The following is a 27,002-nucleotide window of genomic DNA, read 5'->3' as shown; positions in this document are numbered from 1 at the left end:
CCTCCCTCCGCCTCTGCCCCCAGTCCTTCACTCCTTTTTGCCTTGTTGCTTTTTTCCTGCAATCTTCAAAAAACCATCAGAAACCTGCATTGTGGATTTTTAACCTCAGTAGAAATCAGAGTGGGCTTTAAGCGTGGCCCCTATGGGACTTCGAGCTGTAACCAGGCCTGCTCTCGACTCAGAGTTCCATGACGTAAGGTCTGGGCTCGCGACAGAAATCCTAAACGCTAGATAACCCTTGCTGATAAATGTGTGGCAAACTTAAACTTGTCAGCCGTAAACATCTTTTAGCTGGTTAAATGACCCTTTCTGGACTACTTTCCATTTTTTTATTTTTTTGTTGTAATATATGGTTTTTGTTGGGTTTCTCAGCAGTAAGCTGCAAATGTTGTTATCACACATAGCACAGTGAAGAAAATAAAATTTGTGCTGCTGTAAAAAGTAGAATCTATCCATACTGAAGGGCTCACAACAATGACACAAAACTGCAGTTCCGGATAATATAAACAGGGCAAACAATCCTGATAAACAACATCAGACCATTATACATCTTGACAACTATATGTACAGGATCTCCACGATAGGAACATTTTTATAAAAAGAGTGTGAAATGGCATAATCTTAGCTCTGCATGTATAAATATAAAAGTTGAATGTGTGACGGGAAATTATCCAATAGCCTGAGCCTAGAAAGACAAGGTTTGTTATACTCTGTACGGTTCAAACATACAAAACCTTACCAATCAACCTGATCAATCAATGTTTACATGTACATAATTCTTCTGTTTGCATTAATATAATTCTTATTTTTCATCTACTATTTGAGGACCTAAAATGAAGGAGCCGTAGGCCTATAAGCTACACCAGAAAGAATAGCATGCAAAGTTTCAAGCATATCACTTCCCCCTTCAGCTCGGACATCAACAAACCCATTACTGCACGGGCCAATAAAAGCTTTTCACAGAGTGCCAACAGCGGACAGGGTGATAACTCTGGGAAAGATGATACTAAAGATATCAGTCCCCTTAGTCCACTGTAAGTTCTCAGAGACACAGTTAAGGGCTTCGGTCACCATACCTCGTAAAAAGCCAAAATGGGCGGCTGTCTCCGTGGCCAGAGAGCGCAAAGGTTCGGCCAATACGATTAGGCTCTATCTCCTAAACAAACAGAGGATCCGTTTCACACATAAAGCTGCTCTCTCCGCCGACCAATTCTCCCCATTTGGAGAGCAGGCGGGGATTCCTTAACAGTTCTCTCTCTATCAGAGTATACAGACACACACGCAACCACAACACCACTCCCTGTCCTAAATAACATAACACACACCTTCACAGATGTTAACTCCCAAACTTCACATCTGTGGGAGGGCGTGTGGTAATTATCAGCAAATCGTCAGTGCTATGTTTTGTTTTTGTTTTACAAAGCAAACAGTAAGAAACGGTCAAAACATAGACTTTAGAAGTTTTACAGGCTTCATGTGAAGTCAAGCAGTCAAGAGCACCTGGAAGTGAACTTCAAGCTGGACTCTTAGGAGCAATTGAGTATTCAGAGAGTGGAGAACATCAAGGAGAGAGAAAAGTAGCAAGGTAGGGGTGTGCGTGTGTGTGTGTCAACCCTACCTACTTAGTGTTTGTGTGCATTCCACTTGTCATCCTCATCACTGCAGTGGAACAGGAGAAGCAAAAGAAAGCCTCTTACACAAAGACACACAACCGAGAAGTGACCATCGATGACCATTTTGGAAACACTGCCATTAGACTATGTAGTCTGATCCAAAGCTTTACTATGCATTACAAACACACATACACATTCCAGAGAAGCTACTAATACATTTCTTTAGAATAATGCTCAATCGCCTTTTTGGCACTCCAACAATTCATCTGTCTCTAGTCCAGGGTTCTCCAACAGGACGATCGCGAGCTACCAGAACCTCGCAGCAGCTCGCCAAACAATTCTGAAAGGGCATGTATTTTTCACGCGTTCCACCTCAAACAAATCGCAGAAGTATCAGACACCTCCTATCCAATCACATCCACACTGACATTATCACAACCCCGGTTAGCCACAATTGGCTTAAAAAGCCAAATGTAACAATATCTGCCAATTAATTTCCAGCAATATTGCCCCTGTACAGTATGTGTGGTGCATGCATTTAAAAAAAAAAAAAAACTTTATTTAACTAGGCAAGTCAGTTAAGAACAAAAGAAAATCTTATTTACAATGACGGCCTACCCCGGCCAGACCCGGACAACGCTGGGCCGATTGTGCTCCGCCCTATGGGACTCCCAATCACGGCCGGATGTGATTCAGCCTGGATGCGAACCAGGGACTGTAGCGACGCCTCTTATACTGAGGTGCAGTGCCTTAGACCGCTGCACCACTCGGGAGCCCGAGAACATGTCATCTCTCTGAGGAGGATGAGCTGGCCAATCAGCGGTCTAGTTGCATGAATTTTTTTAATTACATTTTAATGACACGTCAACATCATTCTGTGGTTGGAGTACGCCGGCACCATTCCATCACAGGTAAGCTGTTTTTTTTACTAAACTTAATTACAATTTTTGGGAAGAAAAACTTTCACTCATTGTAAGTAATTATAGGTCAAATTTAATAGAAATCTGGAAGCACTGGGCTGTTACTTTAAGCATTGACATGGACTCAGAACATCCAATTTCATTGTTTCTGTATGAATACTTATAATTTTATAATTAAAAGACAGGATTAAGTTAGGGAAAAACGGAAAATTAATGGGATTCAGGAAAATACCAAGACAGTACTTATTTGAAAGCTAGGAACAAATTAAGGAGTAGCTCGTGACATGTTCCATAATATATAAAAGTAGCTCTCATGCTAGAAATGTCGGCGACTCCAGCGATAGTCACTACATACAAATACATAGGAGCTGAGGAAAAGGAAGTGTCGGCGACTCCAGCGATAGTCACTACATACAAATACAGCTGAGGAAAAGGAAGAAAACATCTACAGACAGACACACAGCCTCAGGGAGTGTAACATAGTAAGACCATAGGGAGATTTGGCTCTGGCTTTTGTTGTGCTCTCCTGTTCCACATAGCTGATAAGCAGAGCATGCAATAGAGACGACAGATCAGAGAGGATCTGATGGGCCATTGCTCACTTAAATCTCCCTGTCCTCCCCACTCCTTCCCCCCCCTCCTTGCCCTCTTAAGTTGTTCTGTGTTTGTAGGCTGGCATCTGACAATACTTGTGGGGGAGACTTCCTTTGTGCTGGTAGTAGTCTGGTTGCCACATTTCTTGTGTGTGTGACTGTGGAGCATTTCTTCCACCCTTTCCTCACTCAAACATATACTCCCTCTCTGTCCCCCACCTCTCACTTTGGAGACCCCCGACAGAGAACAAACACACACAAACTGACAGGTGCCGACCGGGGTTTAGGTATCTAAACATCCATGTGAAGCGAAAACAATAGGCGGTGATACTTGGAAAAACAGGAAAGTGAGTCGACGAAGCCGCAGAGAGACATTGTGGTTCCAGGGAGAAACCGGCTATTTGACTTGTTGTTGGAAGCTAGTAAACAAGAGAGCAAGGCCAAGTGCAATTTCACTGCCTCTGTCTAGTCTAGGAGCTGCTGGAGTCTATACCAGACCATAGTGATTACACACACCCACACATGTGAGCACATGCATAGGGCGATTACACGCCAGCAAAGCGAACGGTAAAGAGCTTCAAAAGATAGATTGAAGGGAAATGAAAGCCAGCAAATTAGGTAAATTGGGATATCATATTTCCTGCAGCTGTATGTGAACACACACCCACACTACCCCTGTTGATTGGGAGAACACTTGCCAGACCATGTGTTACACCTCTCTGACCTCCAAAGGTGGAGTGGTTCCTGCCTTTCACTGGGTGCGTCACACAGGGTGACGACCGCGTACACACACACAAACTGGACTGCAAACATACTGTACACGCACGTGCATACACTTGCATGCCAACATCCGGTCTTGAGAAAGACTACGTTCACATTTCCAATTCAACACGTTTTGTACACAGACAACATTTACCACCAGTGTTATGGATTTGTAGATGAAGTCACAGTACCACTGAAAAATTACAAGCTACTCTGATACAGCAATGAGGTCACAAAATCACCACATCCCACAGAAAGCTGGGAAACTAGTGGGTGGTCACGAGGGGTGTGAAAGTACACAGAGCAGAATCTCTGGCTTCCAGTCATTGGTTGAATCTAGCCTGCACTCCAAACCAGCAGTGGTGTTCAGTAGGAACGAAGTGGGAGAAAACATTTTGATACACACCCTATAAATAAAGAGAAATTCCTCTGGTTACTGCTTTGTCAATCATGTTGACATTATGTACAACATTGTTGGTTAAGGGCTTGTAAGTAAGCATTTCACTGTAAGGTCTACTGTTGTATTCGGCGCATGTGACAAATAAAATTGGATTTGACTATGTTGTATGAATTCACAAATAAATAAAAAAAATCCTCAAAAGTTTGTATTAAGAGTCAAACAACTCCTCAATATATAAATGTGTTGTGTCCAGTTAAGGGATCACCTCTGGACTACATTCAAGTGAATGTAGAAGTTAGTCTTGGTTAGAGAAGCAGTTCATTTGACCCTCCACTTCCATTCAGAGTGCAGTCAGCAACCAAGCCTTTCCTACCGTCCTGTTAAGGCCCCGTGATGACAGGACCAGGACCTCTTCTAAACATCCACGTAGTTTAGTTATGCGCATGTGGAAAAAGATGCGCATGTGGTAAAGGTCGTGCCACTCATTTGCTATTCAGTGCCATCAGAAAGTACTGACAACCTTCGCCTTTTTCCACATTGTGTTGTGTTACAGCCTGAATGGATTAAATAGAGATTTTTTTTTTTACTGGCCTACAAACAATACCCCATAATGTTAAAAATAGATTTTTGGATGAATTAATCAAAAATGAAGCTGGAATGTCATGAGTCAATAAGTATTCAACCCCTTAGTTATGGCAAGCCTACATAAGTTCAGGAGTAAACATTTGCTTCACAAGTCACTCAATAACTTGCATGGATTCACTGTGTGCAATAGTTTTTAACATGGTTTTTTGAATGACTACAGAACCTCATCTCTGTACCCCACACATACAATTATCTGTAAGGTCCTTCAAGCAGTGCATTTCAAACACAGACTCAACCACAAAGACCAGGGAGGTTTTCCAATGCCTCGCGAAGAAGACAACCTATTGGTAGATGGGTATAAATTATTATTATTTTTTTTTTTAAACACTGAGTATCCCTTTGAGCATGGGGAAGTTATTAATTACACTTTGAAAGGTGTATCAATACAGGCACTACAAAGATACGGGCGTCCTTCCGAACTCAGTTGCCGAAGTGGAAGGAAAAAGCTCAGGGATTTCCCCATGCCAATGGTGACTTTAAAAAATGTACAGAGTTTAATAGCTGTGATAGGAGAAAACTGAGGATGGATCAACAAGATTGTAGTTACTTCACAATACTAATCTAAATGAGTGTGACAAAAAAAGTAAGCCTGCACAGATTAAAACATGCATCCTGTTTGCAACAAGGCACTAAAGTAATAATACCAAAACTTTGCAAAGAAATTAACTTTGTGTCCTGAATACAAAGTGTTATGTTTGGGGCAAATACAATACATTACTGAGTACCCCTCTCTGTTATGGGTATGCTTGTAATTGTTAAGGACAAGGGATTTTTTCAGGATAAAAAATAAACTGAATGGAGCTAAGCACAGGCAAAATCCTAAAATAAAACCTGGTTCAATATGCTTTCCATCAAACACTGGGTGATGAATTCACCTTTCAGCAGAACAATAACCTAAAACAAGGCCAAATCTTACCAAGAACATAGTGCATATTTGAGTGGCCAAGTTTTCAAATCTATGGCAAGACCTGAAAATGGTTGTCAAGCAATGATCAACAACCAATTTGACAGAGCTTGAAACATTTAGAAAAGAATAATGGACATATGTTGCACAAACCAGGAGTGCAAAGCTCTTAGAGACATACCCAGAAAGACTCGTAGCTTTAATCGCTGTCAAAGGTGATTCTAACATGTATCAACTCAGGGGGTTGAATCCATATCTAAATGAGGATATTAGTATTTTTTGTCATTATTATTTTGAACAAATGTTAGAATTTTTCTTCCACTTTGACATTAGAGTATTTAGTGTATGTAACATTTATGATGGCTTAAATCTGAGTCTGTATGTTTGCCAACAAATGCACACCACACTCAATGTGGCACACATTCAGCTTGTCCTGCATTCATATAAGGTAGTGGCAGTACACTTTTTCCCACTTTACAATTGTTTTATTTAACCAGGCAAGTCAGTTAAGAATAGATTGTTATTTACAATGACAGCCTACCGTGGATCAGTGGGTTAAGTGCCTTGTTTAGGGGCAGAACGGCAGATTTTTACATTGTCAGCTCAGGGATTCGATCCAGCAACATTTCGGTTTACTGGTCCAACGATCTAACCACTAGGATACCTGCTGCCCCCACATGACACAACAGCCTGTTTAACCACTATCCCTAAAACATCCAGCCTTGAAAAAAAAAAAAACATCAATACCTCGCCCACTCCACCCTCGCTTGACCAATCCCCAAGCTCCGCTACCTAAACATCCTTCTTAGGGATTCTTCCACCCTGAGCTTTAAGCTATTGGAGTGCTAGCCTATACACAACAACAGGCGATGACACGGGCCCGTTTACACCCAAACACTCAGCGGTCTGAACCCACTAACCCGCTGACTATTGTCCCACTGACATTGTTAGAACTTGGCGCTGTTTGTTGACATAGCTCTACCCCCTTGAGCCCCACTCTACCCCTCCGTCCTCCCCCGTTCAACCCCCTCTCCTCCCTGCCTCCTAGCATACTTGAACCAGCTTCCTGCCAGAGGAAGCAGCTAAATCCCATCTGGTGGTCAGTGCCAGAAACATGACTTCCTGCAGCCAGGATGGTGGTGTTGGAACACCAATGTCAAGTGTAGACGGGGTGAGAGAGAGAGAGAGGTGGTGAGAATGTTGTGCCAGTGCACTAATAAGATGGCAGGGCCGTCCAAAGGTTTGCTGTAGATGGGCGACTAACCAGTCATTTTATACAACAAGAGTGAGTGTGCGGTTGTTCGTGCGTGCTGATCATTTGAAAATTAGTTAAGAGTAGCTATTAAAAATAAAAATCGGACCATTACTAATGTTCTAGCTCGCTTTACTACTTAGGTAATGTTGAGTGTAGCACAGAGAATTTCCAATCTTATATTGACAAGATAGTCAAGTGACCGCTCTAACAATGGAAATACATATCCTCAAAGATGGAAGGTAGGCGGGAGGAGGCGAGATCAGGTGGGAACATTCTAGTCAATGAGAGGGCAGATACGCGTGTGAATAACTGACAACTCCGATATAAAATAGTTTCTCAACATTGACGAAATTCCACGTGCGTCCACTTAGATCAGTACATTCGTAACAACCTAAACGTTTACAAAACTTCTATTCGATCAAATAAGCCTCACTTAGCAATCAAATGTTTTGTTGACCAAATCTGACACGCTCTCATAGACAGCCATACAAAAACTCCCCACTTGGTCTGCTTATCGCTTTATTCTAGCATGAACAGATTGACAGGAGTGGACCCTCTTGCTTCGCTGTTTCCTCTCTCTCCAAACCCATGGGTTTCACGACACTACAGAACTTAGAGAATAAAGGCCACTAAATTTCTGTATGTACTGTATGTATCATGGGCACTCTTTGGAGCCAACACCAACTCTTGTCCATTAACCTGCCCTAGGCCCAGCATGCTAAATCCTAAGAAAATGCTAAAAACTGACACAGCTGTTACCCCCTAAGCTTTTAGCACAAGTAACTGTACTACCCAGGCCTTCCAGCAGCATGAAACAGAGTGGCGACAACACACTGAACAAGGCTGTGCCAAACGAAACAGTTCCCCACACCGTCAGTGATATTGGAACACCAGCCTGAACAATCACCCATTGCAGCCCTTGGGAACATCAGCAAAACCTGTGTAGCTTCATTCACCTTTGTAATGGTTTATTGTTTTCCTTGCTGACTGTGGCGTTTGACTTTAAACGACAGTGTTCTTATTTATGTGATGACAGAGGACGGAATCTGATATAACAGGACATGTCATAACACAACTGAAGGGGTTATAGGAAGAGGAAGGAAAAGGTTGTGCTTGACTTATCTTTTACCCTAGTTTCCCCTGGTAACTTGATTGTGAACACATTCCCACTCATAACGACATGAGTCATCAGAAATCAGTGGAAAACCTTCACAATATGGTCTTGTCGGCCTAATCTAATAGAAGATATCAAAAAGTACAGAAACATATAAGCTTATGATAAAGACTCATGCTAACAAGCAAAAGCTACACCACACACTGCCACATAAGGGTCCCATTGTTGTCTGCGTTCCTTTCTGATTATAAGGAGGAGCTGATTAGGATAGGATCTAAACATAGATTATCCCCCTCCATCGTCTGCTACTGTGGAACTCTGTCATAGGGCCTAACTCCATATTGAGACACGCAGGCTTAAGTGTGGTGAAAATCATGTCGGCCTATTGCTTTCAATGAGTCATACATTGATGTCAATGGGGGACAGTCAGTTGTGCACGCAAAGTCTCAATTTAAGACTTGGGCTATTGAGAGTAAACACTTTACCTACTGTCTTTTTACCTAGGGGGGGGGGGTCAACACTTCCCCTCTGGCTTCCAAGTGGTGATTTAGACAGCAACCAGGCCATAGAAACAGTTAACACTAGACTGATCCGGTTGGCTTCTAGCCCCGATGCAACGACAGGAAAGTTTACCCTTACAGAGAACGGCTGACTTCCCCTGAGCTGGATACACCATCCGCCTATCATGCAGTATGGAGATGGAGACTGAACAACCCAAACACAGACTCATTTTGGTCTGACTAACACACAAGTGAGAAAGTTCGGGAAACCTTCAGAATTTCTCTACCAATGTGTTTTGAAAAGGAAGCAATGAATCAAGGGAAGGGCGCAAACACGGGAAGACAATTAGGAGCACGTCACACCTCTGTGTCCTAATGTATCTGTGCAGCACACAAGGCAATTTCTGCAACAAGTATCGTTGTTGCAATTCGTTCATAGGATGTGACTGCATGTGTTGAGTGACATAGGAGTCAAGTGACAGGAGATAGTTGTTATAGTGGTTTTACCTTGCTGGGAGTGTCTGGTGAGGGGAGATAAGGTCACTAGGCTACATGAGGATTAACAATGACAGGAAGCTACAATTATCCCCCCCCGATCACTGCTACTTCCACACACACACAAACGACAGACACACATAGCCTAAACTTCCTTGCTTATCCAAGTTACAATCTGTTCAATTGAGCTGTTTCGCTCTTAATTTATGATGCACTGACACTTCAGGAAAGCGTGTGGCACTGGCACGTGGCATGTCCCATTATTTCAAAATGGCTTCCTCTCGCATGTCCTCTCCCTTGGTCCCTCTCCCTTGTTGAAAGTGAATCCTTGATTTCTACTCAAGTTTGAGCATTCCACAGACATCCTATTTCTTTAGCATCTGGTTGATTCGATAATATTAGCTAAATATAAGACAGTTCAAACAGATGCATTTTTCACATGCCTGCAAATTCTCTCTCAATGGAGTACTTACATTCCACTTAGGATGAGAGAATGGGTTCTGTTATCTTCCAACTGAAAGCAAACATTTATAACTGACAAAATGAGCATGAAGCTGCAGTGTAAATGATGGTGTCAGTATTTCATGAAAAACTTATTAAAATATATATATATAAATAAAACAATGACTAAAGATAAATGTCCAAGTCTCTACCAGAACTGATTATTTCTTCGTCAGTCAACCTCGTGTTTAATCTGGATTTTATAAGCAATTCCTTCACTAAGAGCAGTTGAGGGCATATCAGGAACCAATAGCTCATCCACAGTTTACTGCGAACAGCTCACAGGACTTCAGAGGATAGCGCCACAGATTATCTCCATGCTGGCACAAGATACAAACGTTTCCTCTCTTTTTCTTCTCTCCGATTTAATATCTTTCTGCAGATGCATCCCAGTTGTTTGAGGGGGGGGGGGGGGATTACTGGTCTTTTGGGGATGCAATGTAGGTCTTCCCCGGTCCAAGAAGCTGGGCCCGGACCCGAACGGACCTGATGACAATGAGTGCCGAAGCAGAATCTTTTTTTCCTTCAAGGGGGACACAGACCTGATTGGACCCGAGTGACCAAAGACTGTTTATCAGCGAAGTTGCTCTTCTGGTTAACTAATATGTCTATATGTTGGCTAGGCCTTCTATAATTCAATAAATTCACCTTATTAGCGTAAAGTAAATACGCTATAAGGCTATGCAGAGCCGTGGTCGGGTCCACCTGGGTCTATAAGCTGTAGTTACATACTCGATTGAACCTTGAAAGCTGCCTATTGGAATTTTGCAAAACTATCAACAGGGTATCAATAGGTTAAGTGTGATACACATACAGTATCAATGAGAAATGAATTCTGCTGCTTAACATCAATACAATACTTGTAAATTAGAATATGCGTGTGTGTCAGCTGTGGAACACTGTGTGGAAAAGCTTAATTTCAGACAGGAAGTTCATTGGCACAGACATCTTTTTACCCACAGTTCTAAGGGAAAATAAGAGCTAATGTGACATAAGTTATGGTGTAACCACCACAGCATCTGTACACCATACTGTTCCTGGACAAACCAGTACACAACAAGACTAAAGGTGCTTCCAAACCAATCGAAATGACACATCCAAAACTCAGTCAAACCAATGGCGTTCAATGACAGCCATGCTTTGGGGCAAATCAAAAGGGAAAGATATGAGATGCACTACATTTTCGTTGCACCGTCCAACTAAAAAGTTAGCGGGATCTCAACTTTTTTGCATAGCACATCCTGGCTAAGGATCTGTGTCAGAAAACTGAAAGCGAAAAACATGGTGTCTCCAGCCTCATTTCCCATCACTCCACCACACACCCGAAAGCACTCAGCAGACAACTATGCATCAGCAGTGGTATAAAGCTGCCCTAACGCCAACACACTTGCTGTAGCACAGGCTAGAATAGCCAGTCAAATACTTATCATTCTAAAAAAAACACCAAGACCAATGAAACAGATGACAGTCAACCTCCGTTTATTCGTCCAGCAGGAACCATTTCATCCACTTCACACGGTCCCACTGTTATCATACTGTTTTAGGACTTTCTTTTAGTAGACCCAATCTGGAAGCTTGCCCTTTTCAACTGAGGTGTTTGTGGTACTGCTAGGCTGTCCTGGCTTCCCCCCTCCCCAGGATCAGAGCCCTGTAGCTGGGCTGTGGTCTCTGCCAGCATGTCCATCAGCAGTTCCACCCGGATCTTCAGGGCATTATTCTCCTCCTGTAACTCCCGGTTCTTATTCTTCAGGCGGTGGATGCGGGTTCGGTCCCCTGCCTTTGGACTCCGGCCCTTGGCCCCTTGGGGCCTCTGCTGCAACAGCCACTGGCCCTCCTGGAAGATGAGGCTGTGGCCCCCCAGGGTGAGGGCCAGGGGGGCGTAATCGGGCCCCAGCTCGGTTTCACGGGAGTTGAAGTCAAGGTAGTAAAGGGAAGAAAGGGAGGCGTCGAGCCTGGCGGGAGGGAGTTTGGGGTTCCAGTTGCCTGGGGAGAGGGCCGTCGACGGGGTCCCCAGTTTATCCCACATCTCTCTGAATATGGACATCTTGGGACGGCGCTCTGGCTCACCTCGGGTTCCTGCGCCGGGTTTGCTCCTGCCCTGGTGAATCATTTAATACATTTTTCTGGGAATGTTTTACACTAATGCAGGCATGATGCATTGCACAACATTCATTTCGTGCAGAAGAGAACTGAAAACAGTGTTTCCGTAGTCCCTAAACATCTAAGACAGGGATAGCCAACATTCCTTTCGAGGGTGTGCAGGCTTTTGTTTCAACCCTGCTTTAAAAACACCTGACCATACATTATGTACAGTATGTTGCATAAATTCCCAAATTAAAAAAAAATCATTCTACCAAAAAGTTTGTATAAACAGTCAAACAACCCCTCAATATATAAACCTGTGGTGTCCAGTTAAGGGTTCCCCCTCTGGGATACATTCAACTGAATGTAGAAGCACCTCATTTGACCCTCCACTTCCATTCAGAGCACAATCAACAACCAAGCCTTTCCTACCGTCCTGTTAAGGCTCCATGATGACAGGACCAGGACCTCTTCTAAACATCCACATAGATTAGTTACATTTATTTGCAACAAAGAAAACCTGCACATATAGTATCTCTTGAAGAGAGTTGGTCAGCCCTGATCTGATTAATAGGTTTAAAACACCTCCAGAAGAATACGCTGAGAGGCGTCACTACAGACCAGGGTTCGATCCCGGGCTGCATCACAACCGGCCCTGATCGGGGAGTACCATAGGGGTGGTGCACAATTGGCCCAGCGTCATCAGGGTTGGGGGATGCTTTGGCCGGGGGGGGCTTCACTTGGCTCATGGCTGACCCCGTTCGTCAGTTGAACAGTGTTTCCTCCGACACATAGGTGCGGCTGGCTTTCGGTTTAAGCGGGCGGGTGTTAAGAAGCACGGTTTGGCGAGTCATAAATTGGAGGACGCTTGACTCGACCATCGCCTCCCGAGCACGTTGGGGAGTTGCAGCAATGAGACAAGATCAAAATTGGGAAACAGAAAAAAAATCATTTTATTTGAAAAAAATATATTACAGATGGAGATGAAGACTTAATCATTAACTTACCCACTCCTCCTGCCACTCCTCTCTGATACTTTTCATGCTTCTCAAGGCGTGTAGCGCCTTGGGTTTGAGAAAATTACTTTATAAATATTACTCATTATTCTGTTATGGTATGGAATCTTTGCACATTACCATAGCAACAGCATGGAAATGTTGGAGGACAATGACATTTAGAATCATTCCAGTGTACAGTAAGACTCCGGGATAGTAATAATCATAAATTACATTTGTATAATTATTTTCATAGCAATCTCAAAGCGCTTCAAAGGCAAAAAAAACAAGAAATACATAATGAGAAGCCTAGCTATAGTTAGGTCAACCAATAGAGGCCAAATCTTTGTGCATGCATCTTCCAAAGATGGAGGGACAGTTCATGGCTTGATCAGAGGAAGGATGATGGTTCAGCTACTGGACTTCTCCTCCTTCACAATGTATGACACCCACTTGGTGCCATACAGCAGCTCTGTGCGCCTGAAAGCTCACCCACAGTTCAGAGTAGTAGCCAGCCATCCTCACTACGAGCCCTCTGCCTCAGCACTGCATCTTCCAATCCTCTCAAGCTTCAGGGGACTCTTCAACTGATGTTTTCAAAAAGATCAGGAACCAGCAGACAGGTATAACAAAAAAGCTGGTCCAGTGTCGATGCATCATTTGAAAAACCAGAAACAATTAGCCAGCTTGCAAGCCAAAAACAGGTGACCTGCCAGTCAAACTGCAAATATGTGGGTCAAAACCACCAGAAATAAGCAATATTTTTTGAAATCCAAAAACAAGTCAAATCTAACAAACACTTACAAATAATGACATATTTACAGGATAAATAAAGTAGTATTACTCCACTATAAAATACCATCCAGAAGTAGCAGAAGCTGCGTTGTATCCCTCCTCATCTGTGGTAGCTTTAAGTCTTTAAAGCTACCATATGCTGGTCTCTCTGTGTTTGTCTTTTCCTAAAATGATCAGATTTTCCCCAAACGACAAACTGCTAAAGCTGAAGGATTTGGGGAGCCCAAACAGTGTCCCCCATATGTGCATAGGTCTCAAATTATTTCAAATTTCTACCCAACTTCAATACAAATAGAATAACTAATGTTTAACATTCACAAAGTTAGTTGCTTTATTTATGAAGTTACAATTTCAGTGCAAATGAACATCTCACCAAAGATTATATTCAAATAAAAATGTACAAATGAGCAGATATCAAATATCAACAGTAATCCAAATGTTTTTTATTTCTTGATGTTTAACACTAAGATCCAGCACAGATCACTATGCCATACAACAGAAACTAAATCACCAATGGAAAACAGGGGATTCCAAAAACCATTTTACACAATATACCTGTGTTGACATTAGGCCCAGTGCAATGAAAAATCAGTTTTTCCCTGTGTTTTATATCATATTGCACAACAGCTGATTAAACTTGTGAAAAAATGAGTCAGTTATTTCCTGATTGTATTTTCAACAAGCAACTATCCACACAGGACCTTCTAATCAGCATGTTTGAATGGGTTTAAGTTTGGGCTTGACATCACCAGGCTAATAGTTGGTTAACAGACCAATAACAAGCGTTCAAAACCTCGCTGCTAATAACAGCTACTTTAAATTCTCCTCCCCACTAAGACCACTCCAAGTTAGACAGAGAAAAAAATTATTGCTAGAAAAATTAATTTTTGCTAAAAAGCTATTTTGGTCAATTTTAATGGAAAACTATTACTGTAAGGTTTAAATTGTTACGCAGATATTTTTGATATTGATATATAAACAGCTGCATTGGGCCTTTAGTCCATTGGCCAAAAAGAGGTCATGTTTTACTTACCCAAAATAAAATGGTCAGTTAACATGCAAAATTTGGCCCATTTAATCATTAAAATGTAAAGTACCTTTCTTTAGGTGAGATGGCATTTTTGGTCCAGATAATGACATCAGAATCTGATTATTCTGACCAATCATCTTTTATTTGCATATGTATTCTCCAACTTTGAAGGGGTACACGGGGTAGGCTCTAGAGTCTAGACCAGGGATGGGCAACGTTGATGGGGGTGAGGGCCACAAAAAAATCTGAACTCATCATGGGAGGCCGTAGTGGCTCGTGGGTCTGCATACCCACACATGCAGTTAGAGCAGACCCTAGCCTTTTGGAGGCCCTAAGCAACATTTGCAGTTTTAAAGCAAGTTTGCTAAAAATCTACACATTTTGTAATGGAGCAGAGAGAAGATTTAGCAATTTTAGAAATCATTTCATGCAATTCTACTCATTTTGCCATGGTGCAGAGAGAAAAATGTGCAGTTTTACAGCTAACTTACTGCAATGCTACACATTTTGCAATAGAGTGGAGAGAAATGTTTGGTAATTCGACCATGATTACTGCAAGTTTAGATCGCAACAATATTTTCTTTGGTCTTTGGAAATTGGTCCGCGGGCCTACAAAGGGAGGGCTGGGCCGCCAGTTGCCCATCCCTGGTCTAGACAATTCTATCCACCAATCAGGGCTGAGTATGTAAATATATTTACATTTGTATCAACACACCCACAAGATCAGACTGAGCATTCCAATGGCAAAAGGATGCTCGGGGAAGTAAATTATAAATATATTGAGTTATTTTCAATAAACAAACAGATTTAGACATAAAATAATTTCTAAATAAAATAAACATGGGGCTTTAACATCGTTTGGATGCATCAGCACACTTATGACAACAGTCTAGCCCCTTTTTTTCTCTCGGGTTTTACCAAATTGCTTGCTAATTTTGTAAGGAAGTACCCTTGCTTGAACAGAGTTGGAATTCACAAATGTGGATTAGTTAGTAGCCTAATAGTAGCCAAGTGAAGTAATCTAACATTTAATTTTTTGGCAATAATGATAGCAAGGGAGTTGCTTTTTCCACAAGCCTTTTTCTTATGGCAATTAATGACACTAAACACACAGGCTAGCTAGCACACTAGTCAGTCAGCACACTGGACAACTAAATAAAATGTTTAAGCCTATATTCTCTGTCTAAACTGAAAAACACTTAGGCCTACTGGAGTTGCAAGGTGATTTGCTAAATGAAGGACTGGGGGCAATTTGAGCTGCGACTCACGATACCCAAACAGGTGCTTCTTTCTAATCAATATCACTGTTCGCTCCCGTTTTAACGGAGTAATCCGCTTAATAATATGAGTTGAGACACACAGTTAAAAGCATTAAAGCTTAAATGATTCCCTTCTTAACTATTAGGTACTCACATTTTGCAGGTGTTTTCTTTTGGCTGTGTTTGATATGAGCTTACACTTGGTATGCAGGTTTTTGGAAAAGATTAAGCTAACTTTACTAATTAATGAATAGGCCTACCCTGTTTGCTTTCATCAAAACAATGTTTTTGTTCCATATTTCAGTCTGAAACATGCCTTGGTTTAGGGGGACTGTAACCTCAATCTAAATGAGGTTACAAGCAGTTTGTAAAATAGCCTACAATAGGCCAAGACCGGACATAACTATCATTTCAAAACTGCAGCTCAAGGTTGGAACACATCTTTCCCTACTTCAATCAACAATTCCATTTAGTAGTCTTGATTTGGCAATGGAGGTAGCTTGTCTGCAGTTGTTAGTGTATCCCATCATCTCTCCTTTAAATCTCTTCTCCTGCTCATCCCTTACAGTCCCGCCCCCTCCTCCTCAGTCAGGTCCAGGATAGAACTGGCGAGCTGCTTCAGGTCCAGATCCAGGTAGAACCGACACATAGAACCCAGAATCCCCAGGGCGGAAAACCCGATCAGAACCCACAGAACCTTGGCACAGAAATACAGAGGGGCTAGTCTGGGAAGGAGAGAAAGAGGGGGGGGAGAGCAAGATAATTTAATTCTCAGCAATGCGTTGCACAATAATTCAGAAACAATGACTTAATATTGTTGGTTTGGAGTACATTGACTGAACAAGACTAAATTACATTTGGACAGAATACGAGATTCAACTTTTCTAAAAAACTTCCTATGGGAAAGATACAGGGAAAGTGACAGTTGAGGAATTGTTCAAGCCTCCAGATAATAGAAAACAGACCACCCCATTTTGACAACTCTGCAAAAAGAAGGCTCTGGTATCCACATGTAGAAGGCACCTGCTGCTATTTATTATGAGGGAACACTGATTCTGATTCTATACTTCAAAATGAAATCACTCCTTACTCCCTTTCTTGAGAATCAATGATCTAATACGCCAGACATGTAATTCCAAGGAACAGAACGATGATCTGCAATGCCAAGGAATGAGGCATAATTATAGGAACAGGCCCCGAGGGACAGACCGATAGGTCATTACCGTCCATGTGCCGTTTTAGCATAGCCCCTGAAGTACTGGTAGCGCCCGTACAGGTATAGGAGTCCACATAGTGCTGACAGACCTAGGTGACGAAGAGAAAAATGTTGTCATAATTTAGCAGTTAAAAGGGAAATCTGGGATTTAAACAACAAAGCGGTCACTCCGCCACTTCTTTTAGTAAACAGCTGAGGGATGGGGCAGGAGAAACCACTCAAATTCATATATGGAGCTATTGATGCAAGGACTGACCATCCATGATATCAAACAACAGTTTTAATCATATTTTGAAGCTGTACAGTGTTTGTTTACATACTTCACAAACAATGGAGTAAAACAAGCTTATATTATTGGGTTGTGATGAGTAAGACAGTTAAACTAAGCTCATGAGACATTTATAAGTTTTACTCTTCAAGAATCAATGGCTATGTGATGCTATACATTGGTATCAGAAGTCTAATTGCACTATGGTGTGATAAGGGTGTCTGCTAAATGACAAATGTAAATGTTAAAATGAACACCTGCAAAGCATGTTTGGTATTATTGTCATGAGCTCCTCCCCCAAAACAAGGCCAATAATAATACCCAGTGTGCTTTGCAATTGTTCATTTTTACATTTACAGTTTGTTCATTTAGCAGACACTCTTATCCAGAGCGACTTAGTCAGTGCATTCAACTAAGGTAGATAAACAACCAAATATCACAGTGATAGCAAGTCAGTTTTTCCCCCATTACTGAGAATGTTGTTGCAGTGAAGGCGTGTTAGAAAATGTTAAAATATACAAAATACCTGTATTTTAATCTAGATCCAATACAAAATGATTTAGCTCTTTATTTTTGATACATTGGTATCATTAGAGTATCTTGTAAAAATATATATTTTGCCAATCTCTGCCTGTCAAAACATAAAATCTTCTTTTCATTTCCTCAATGGGAGTCAACTTGACTCAAAGAGGAAGTCACAATACAAACATTCAGTGAAATTGTAAGAAAATGCATGGGGCTCTGTGGGTGCACTGAGGCAGCAGAAAATGTATTTTGGGTGCCTACCTTGGCTGAAGAAGAGTCCAGACACCCATAGGATGATGATGAAGATCGGGAAATATTCAGAGCAGTTGGCTCTAAAGAAACAAAACAAAAATCCATCCAAGAGCCAAGAATCATTGAAAAATACATAGCAAGCACATATGGGCAATTCTACAAATGCGGTGGCTTTTAGGCAAACATTAAATCCATTTTTCTTGACCTAGGGGCGATTCGGTGGCTTTTGGGCATGCCATTTCTGACTATAACATTTTTCTTGACCAAATTATCTTGCAATGTATTTGGGTAAATATTCCAGGGTTCATACAGACCGTGGCAAGTCAAATTCAAGGCTGTTCAAGTACTAATATTTATTTTCAAGGACCATGAAGATGTAATAGCTCCCCCCCATGCAATAGTTTCTAGTCGCCACCAGATGGCATTATGGCCACAACCTCATGATTTTTATTTTTACTATTCATCACCACCTTACAAGTTCTACTCAACAATACGTGTTTCACTACTTATTTACTACATACATGATGGTAAGTCAGTACTGATGATGTTGACTGATTTACTTATATGAACTGTAACTTAGTAAAATCTTTGAAATTGTTGCATGTTGCGTTTATATTTTTTTCAGTGTACATATTAAATTGTCTTTATATTTCACTACATTTTAGGTCCCACAGGCTGTCCCAACAGATGACATGGAAATGAATTCCGACAGCGTAAAAGGCCCTTAATTGACTCTAAAATGATGTATTCTATACCCATTTGAAGAGAAACAAGTTCATGTGTTTGATAAGATCAAATATTCTCTCAGGGAATCATATTTAAATTTTAGGGGACCCCACATGGGACCCTTTCTGTTAAAGGTCCCCAAAGCACACACTTCCCTGTGTCGCTCGTCTTCATCTCGCTGCAGCTAGCGACTGGAACAAACACTCAAACTGGACAGTTTGATCTCAATCTCTTCATTCAGACTCAACCACGGGCACTGACAATTGTGGCGGCTTCGCGTTATGTATTGTCTCTACCTTCTTACCCTTTGCTGTTGTCTGTGCCAAATAATGTATCATGTTGTGCTGCTGCCATGCTGTGTTGTCTTAGGTCTCCATGTAGTGTTCTCTCTTTTCGTGATGTGTGTTTTGTCCTGTATTTTTAAATCTCAGCCCGTCCCCACAGGAGGCTTTTTGCCTTTTGGTAGGCCGTCATTGTAAATAAAAATGTGTTTTAACCTGACTTGCCAAATTAAATAAAACCACAGTACTACTAACCTCTCTCCCTGCTTGCTTCAATGCTTCCTATGTGCATCTCATTTGCCTCCATTGCCGCCTGACTCACCACTGTCTCACTACTCGCTATAAAGAATATGTATTTTGTTATGAGAATTTATAGCCCATCTTTTGATTATAGTTAGCTAGTTTAATTTCAGTCAACTGCTCCTGTTGTGGTCAGGCGCCATTCAACGTTAGCTTCCAACCGCATCCTTCTAACTAACTAGTCATAGCCAGGTAACGTTAGCTAGCGAGCTAACAGCCAAAGTCCTTGAGCTACCTAACTAGCTAGACTGACTGAAATATCAGTGACTATTTACAAGTTGTACACTCATTTTCCGAGAGTCAGTTCTTTTGTTTGGGGGGGATGTATGTTGACACGCAAGAGTCGAGGGATGTTAAAAACATTCCCACTCTCAGCGGCGTCTCACTGCTACTTTCCCACACTGGTCTGGACTTAGGTAGTTATTTTTAACCTCGGTTTATGTCGTGGCGAAGTTTCCCATTGGGCAGAGTAGTGAATGAATACGATGCCATCAGGGCAAATCCGGGGGAGCAGGCTTACTTTTTTAATTTAACCTTTATTTAGGCAAATCAGTCTTGCCACACGGATCCCGTAACCGGGATCAACAGCCAGCGAAAAAAAATCAGAGCGCCATATTCAAAACCAAATCTAATCATTTCTGTTTCTCAAACATAGGACTATTTTACACCATTTTATAGATACACTTCTCCTGAATCGAACCACGTTGTCCGATTTCAACAAGGCTTTACAGCGAAAGCAAAACATTAGATTATGTTAGGAGAGTACATCGACAAAAACAACCACACAACCATTTTCCTAGCAACTAGCATGCATCACAAATACCCAAAACACAGCACTAACCTTTGACGATCTTCATCAGATGACACTCCTAGAACATCATGTTACACAATACATGCATTTTTTGTTCGACAAAGTTCATATTTATATATAAAAACAGCATTTTACATCAGCGCGTGACGTTCAGAAAATATTTCCCTCAAATACTGCCGGTGAATCAGCGCTACAATTTACAAAAATACTTGTCATAAACGTTGATAAAAAATTAAGCTGTCATTCAAAGAATTATAGATGAACATCTCCTTTATGCAAACGCTATGAAAGATTTCAAAAAAGCTTCACGAGGAAAGCACTCTGGAATAATCTGAGTACTGAGCTCAGAAAAATACACTAGGCTATACAGATAGCCGCCATCTTGGAGTCATCTAAAATCATACATTGCATTAGAAATATTCCCTTACCTTTGATCATCTTCATTAGAAGGCACTTCCAGGGATCCCAGGTCCACAACAAATGTTGTTTTTTCGCTAAAGTCCATAATTTAAGTCCAAATAACTCGTTGTTCGTGCGTCCAGTAAGCTACTCCAAGTGTAGAAAGCGCGCGGACGATGTCGCGACGAAAAGTTTAAAAAAAAGTTGTATTTACGTTCGTTCAAACATGTCAAACGTTGTAAAAAAATCAATCTTTAGGGCCTTCAGAACATGAAGATTCAATAATATTTCAACCGGATGGTTCCTGTGTCTAGAAAAAGGTTTTGGAACGGGAGGGATCCATCCTCATGAACGCGCTCCAAGAAGTGATGTCACCCCTGCCTCAACAACTTCCCCTCCTTGTCATTCAGGCTCTGTTCATTGTAGAAGCTTCAAACAACTTTGTAAAGACCGTCGACATCTAGTGGAAGCCGTAGGAAGTGCACAATTATTACTACATCACTGTGTATTCAATAGGAAACGACTTGAAGAGAGCCCATGCATCCAGATTTCCACTTCCTGGTAGGATTTCTCTCAGGTTTTTGCTTGCCATATGAGTTATTTTATACTCACAGACACCATTCAAACGTTTTTAGAAACTTCAGAGTGTTTTCTATCCAAATCTACTAATAATATGCATATCCTAGCTTCTGAGTTTGAGTAGGAGGCAGTTTAATATGGGCACATATTTTTTCTGAAATTGTCAATACTGCCCCCTATCCTTAACCTGTTAGGGTATAGGGGGCAGTATTTTCACGGCTGGATAAAAAAATGTACCCGATTTAATCTGGTTACTAATCCTACCCAGTAACTACAATATGCATATACTTATTATATATGGATAGAAAACACCCTAAAGTTTCAAAAACTGTTTGAATGGTGTCTGTGAGTATAACAGAACTCATTTGGCAGGCAAAAGCCTGAGACAGATTCTGACAGGAAGTGGATACCTGATGTGTTGAATTGACTTTAAGCCTATACCATTGAAAAACAAAGGGAAGGAGGAATATTTTGGCACTTCCTATTGCTTCCACAAGATGTCCCCAGCCTTTACAAAGTGTTTTGAGTCTTCTACAGTGAGGTCTGACTGAAGAAGAGCGTTGGAACGGCGATGGCCCATTAGACACCTGGCGCGTGATTTGATGGTGGGTACTCTCATTCCGAAACGTTTTAAAAGAGAACCCAATGGTCCGCCTTGAATTTTATTCATGTTCTGGTTAAAAAAGGCCCTAATGATTTATGCGATACAACGTTTGACATGTTTGAACGAACGAAAATATATTTTTTCCGTTCTTGAAGTGAAGTCCGGCTGGCTTAGATCATGTGCTACAACACGGAGGTTTTTGGACATAAATGATGAGCTTTTTTGAACAAAACTACATTCGTTATGGACCTGGGATTCTTTGGAAGTGACATCTGATGAAGAGAATCAAAGGTAATGGATTATTTACATAGTATTTTCGATCTCTCCAACATGGCGGTTAGTCTGTATCGCAATGCGTATTTTTCTGGTGCAGTGCTCAGATTATTGCAAAGTGTGATTTCCCAGTAAGGTTAATTTTAAATCTGGCAAGTCCATTGCGTTCAAGAGATGTAAATCTATAATTCTTTGAATGACAATATAATATTTTACCAATGTTTTCTAATATTAATTAATTATTTTGTTGTCATGACTTGACTGCCGGTATTGGAGGGAAACGATTTCCTGAACATCAACGCCATAGTAAAACGCTGTTTTTAGATATAAATATGAACTTGATAGAACTAAAAATGCATGCATTGTCTAACATAATGTCCTAGGAGTGTCATCTGATGGAGATTGTAAAAGGTTAGTGCATAATTTTAGCTGATTTTATGGTTTTGGTGACGCCTGTCTTTGAATCGACAATACACTACACACAGCTATTGTCAATGTACTCTCCTAACATAACCTAACTTTATGCTTTCCCCGTAAAACCTTTTTGAAATCGGTAAACGTGGTTAGATTAAGAAGATGTTTATCTTTCAAAGGCTGTAAGTTAGTTGTATGTTTGAGAAATTTGAATTTTGACATTTATTTGGTTTCAAATTTGCCGCTCTTGAAATGCACCTGCTGTTGATAGGGTGCGCCACGGGTGGCACGCTAACGTCCCACATAGCCCCAAGAATTAAGGAGCTGTACTCGTATTTACAATGACGGCCTACATAACGAGCATACATGATTCCACTCGTTTGCAGAGCTAGCTATACAGTGTTTGTCAGATCAAGAAGGCTTCTGAGCATTGATCAAAGCTGGGAACGCAATAAGTGGGTAAATGATAATTAACAAAATAAAAAAGGTGCGTAAACAACGTTTACCCTCTACTACATCACTGGCTGAGTCTGGCAAAAACCATGGTCATTGGTGCGCCTCAGCCACGCTCAAGGTCCTAAACGATATAACCACCATCGATAAGAGACAATACTGTGCAGCTGTATTCATTGACCTGGCCAAGGCTTTCGACTGTCAATCACCACATTCTTATCGGCAAACTCAACAGCCTTGGTTTCTCAAATGACTGCCTCGCCTGGTTCACCAACTACTTCTCAGACAGACTTCAGCGTGTCAAATCGGAGGGTCTGTTGTCTGGACCTCTGACAGTCTATGGGGTGCCACAGGGTTCAATTCTCGGGCCGACTTTTCTCTGTATACATCAATGATGTTGCTCTTGCTGCTGGTGATTCTCTGATCCACCTCTATGCAGACGACAGCATTCTGTATACTTCTGGCCCCTCTTTGGACACTTAACAAACCTCCAGATGAGCTTCAATGCCATACAACTCTCCTTCCGTGGCCTCCAAATGCTCTTAAATGCAAGTAAAACTAAATGCATGCTCTTCAACCGATCGCTGCCTGCACCTGTCCGCCCGTCCAGCATCACTACTCTGGACGGTTCTGACTTAGAACACGTGGACAACTACAAATACCTAGGTGTCTGGCTAGACTGTAAACTCTCCTTCCAGACTCACATGAAGCATCTCCAATCCAAAATGAAATCTAGAATCAGCTTCCTATTTCGCAACAAAGCATCCTTCACTCATGCTGCCAAACACACCCTCGTAAAACTGACTATCCTGCCGATCCTTGACTTCGGCGATATCATTTACAAAATAGCCTCCAACGCTCTACTCAGCAAATTGGATGCAGTCTATCACAGTGCCATTGGTTTTGTCACCAAAGCCCCATATACTACCCACCACTGCGACCTGTATGCTCTCGTTGGCTGGCCCTCGCTACATATTCATCGCCAAACCCACTGGCTCCAGGTCATCTAAGTCTTTGCTAGGTAAAGCCCCGCATTATCTCAGCTCACAGGTCACCATAGCAGCACCCACCTGTAGCACACGCTCCAGCAGGTATATTTCACTGGTCACCCCCAAAGCCAATTCCTCTTTGGCCACCTTTCCTTCCAGCTCTCTGCTGAACGAACTGCAAAAACCACTGAAGCTGGAGACTCGTATTTCCCTCACTAACTTTAAGCACCAGCTGTCAGAGCAGCTCACAGATCACTGCACCTGTACATAGTCCATCAGTAAATAGCCCATCCAACTACCTCATCCCCAAACTGTTTTTTTTCCTCCTTTGCACCCCAGAATCTCTACTTGCACATTCATCTTCTGCACATCTATCACTCCAGTGTTTAATTGCTAAATTGTAATTATTTCACCACTATGGCCTATTTATTGCCTTACCTCCCTCATCTTACCCAATTTGCCCACACTGTATTTGGCCTTTTTTTCCTATTGCGTTATTGACCGTATGTTTGTTTATTCCATGTGTAACTCTGTGTTGTTTGTGTCGCACTGCTTTGCTTTATCTTGGCCAGGTCGCAGTTGTAAATGAGAACTTGTTCTCAACTAGCCTACCTGGTTAAATAAAGGTGAAGTAAAATAAAATAAAAAATTAATAAATCATCAATATTCTGCCAGGCAGACTTAAATCTATATTTTACAAAAATAGAAATGCAACATGGAACAATTAACGGTTTTACTGAGTTATGGTTCATAAGGAAATCAGTCAATTGAAATAAATGTTTTAGGCCCAAATCTATGGATTTCACATGCCTTGGCAGTGGCGTAGCCATGGGTGGACCTGGGAGGGCATATGCCCACCCATTTAGGAGCCCAGCCAATCAGAATTTGTTTTTCCCCACAAAATGGCTTTATTACAGGCAGAAATACTCCTGTTTCATCAGCTGTCTGGGTGGCTGCTCTTAGACGAGGTGAAGAAGCCGGATGTGGAGGTCGTGGGCTGGCGTGGTTACACGTGGTCTGCCAGTTGTGATGCCGTTTGGATGTACTGCCAAATGTTCTAAAATAACGTTGGAGGCAGCTTATGGTAGAGAAATTATGATTAAATTCTCTGGCAACAGCTCTGGTGGACATTCCTGCAGTCAGCATGACAATTGCACACTCCCTCAAAACGTGAGATATCTGTGGCATTGTGTTGTGTGACAAAAAGCACATTTTAGAGTGGCCTTTTATTAACCCCAGTACGAGCTGCACCTGTGCAATGATCATGCTGTTTAATCAGCATCTTGATATGCCACACCTATCAGGTGGATTGATTATCTATGCAAAGGAGAAATGCTCACTAACATGGATGTAAAGAAATTTGTTCACAAAATTTGAAATAAGCTTTTTGTGCATATGGAACATTTCAGGGATCTTTTATTTCACCTCGTGAAACATGGGACCAACACGTTACCTGTTGCGTTTTGTTCAGTATACATTTGCCCGGCATTTTAGCTGTCGATGTGGTGTTTCGCGGTGCCTAAAATCAATCAGTTCTGATTAGGCGCTGGCTGAGTGGCAGTGTGAGTGGAATGAGCGAGCTCTTCTGGCAACCAGACCGCAAAACACTTGAGGAAATAAACTCTGTAGTCTGCCTGGAAATTCATTTGCAAGACAAATACGTTTCTAATATTTTTCATATTACCATATTTGATCATTTTGTCCTCTCATTTTAATTTAATTACTTTTCATGTACCAACTTCATAAAATGTCAGATTTAAGGTATTCCAGTACTTGAATTTCAGAGTGCCAAATTCAAGTACTTTAAGAACCTCAAACACCTTTGACAATAAACTAAATAGGCCTACACTCTACATCTATTGTCTGTGAAACAGAGTTGGTTGTTTCCCCTTGTTTTTAATATTCAAGCACTCATATTAGTTGGTTCAATTCCAATGACAATAAGGGCCATTGTTATTGGCCCCGCTTGCAGACAGGGGTTAATTGCGAAAGTCAGGTCTCACCAGTATGATAATGTAACAACTTAATACTAAAATTATATTTGGGTAAATTAAGTATAGAAATCAGTATTAATTGCTGATAGACATTTGTCATTTCAGATCTAGCAGACTTACTGAGCTCTGAAGACCCTCTCAAACTCTGGGGGTCCTGAGGTGCTAGGTGGGGAGACAGAGTACTTGCGTCTGGCGTATATCACCTGCAGAGAGAAGTAAGCTACAACAAAAACACACATCACAATAGCCACGCTATAAAAACCTGAAAAATAATTTCCCCACACACTTCTTGACAAGGAAATTGTACCAGCACTCAAAGAATCAGATATGATAAGATGTGCATTTTCTGCCACAGGTTAACATTTACAATGTTAAATTGAATATAAACAAGTTCACTTAATTACTTGTACTATGATAATGACCACAGGTTTATCATAAAAGCACTGCACTTTTTATAGAAAGAAAATATTATCAACTTACCTTGCTCTAACACACCCAACACCGTTACTCCTGCAATGAGCACTACCTGATCCAGCATATTTTAGAGCTAAAAGTGACTCTCCTTTCAACGTGGTGTTCAGATGCAAACTGTTTCTCTGACTGAGTAGAACAATAGGTGTCAACTCGGAGGAAGAGGCGGCAACTTCCTGATTTGATTAGCCTGTACATTAGGGTAATTTATTATCCATTTATGGCAATGGAATTTACAGTGGGGCAAAAAAGTATTTAGTCAGCCACCAATTGTGCAATTTCTCCCACTTAAAAAGATGAGGCCTGTAATTTTCATCATAGGTACACTTCAACTATGACAGACAAAAAATAGAAGAAAAAAAATCCAGATAATCACATTGTAGGATTTTTAATAAATTTATTTGCAAATTATGGTGGAAAATAAGTATTTGGTCAATAACAAAAGTTTCTCAATACTTTGTTATATACCCTTTGTTGGCAATGACACAGGTCAAACGTTTTCTGTAAGTCTTCACAAGGTTTTCACACACTGTTGCTGGTATTTTGGCCCATTCCTCCATGCAGATCTCCTCTAGAGCAGTGAT

At 41.3% G+C, this 27,002-nt stretch overlaps 2 protein-coding genes across 2 annotated transcripts; both read right to left on the bottom strand.

The window, feature by feature from the left end:
• Window positions 1-11,220: 11,220 nt before the first annotated feature.
• Window positions 11,221-13,167, bottom strand: LOC115205134 (protein chibby homolog 1-like). The gene is made up of 2 exons (XM_029770816.1): window positions 12,792-13,167; window positions 11,221-11,800 (listed from the first exon to the last, which is right to left on the bottom strand). The coding sequence occupies exons 1-2, from the start codon at window positions 12,825-12,827 to the stop codon at window positions 11,243-11,245; spliced, it is 594 nt and encodes a 197-aa protein (XP_029626676.1). The 5' UTR covers window positions 12,828-13,167; the 3' UTR covers window positions 11,221-11,242.
• A 717-nt stretch (window positions 13,168-13,884) lies between these two features.
• ltc4s (leukotriene C4 synthase) lies at window positions 13,885-26,610 on the bottom strand. The gene is made up of 5 exons (XM_029770817.1): window positions 26,428-26,610; window positions 26,068-26,167; window positions 18,134-18,204; window positions 17,087-17,168; window positions 13,885-16,588 (listed from the first exon to the last, which is right to left on the bottom strand). The coding sequence occupies exons 1-5, from the start codon at window positions 26,483-26,485 to the stop codon at window positions 16,426-16,428; spliced, it is 474 nt and encodes a 157-aa protein (XP_029626677.1). The 5' UTR covers window positions 26,486-26,610; the 3' UTR covers window positions 13,885-16,425.
• Between the last annotated feature and the right edge of the window lie 392 nt (window positions 26,611-27,002).

Source organism: Salmo trutta, chromosome 13, assembly GCF_901001165.1.
Source record: "Salmo trutta chromosome 13, fSalTru1.1, whole genome shotgun sequence".
NCBI classification, from domain to species: Eukaryota; Metazoa; Chordata; class Actinopteri; order Salmoniformes; family Salmonidae; genus Salmo; species Salmo trutta.
The sequence above is the reverse complement of the archived record's forward strand: the minus strand, read 5'-3'. Positions and strand labels throughout refer to the sequence as shown.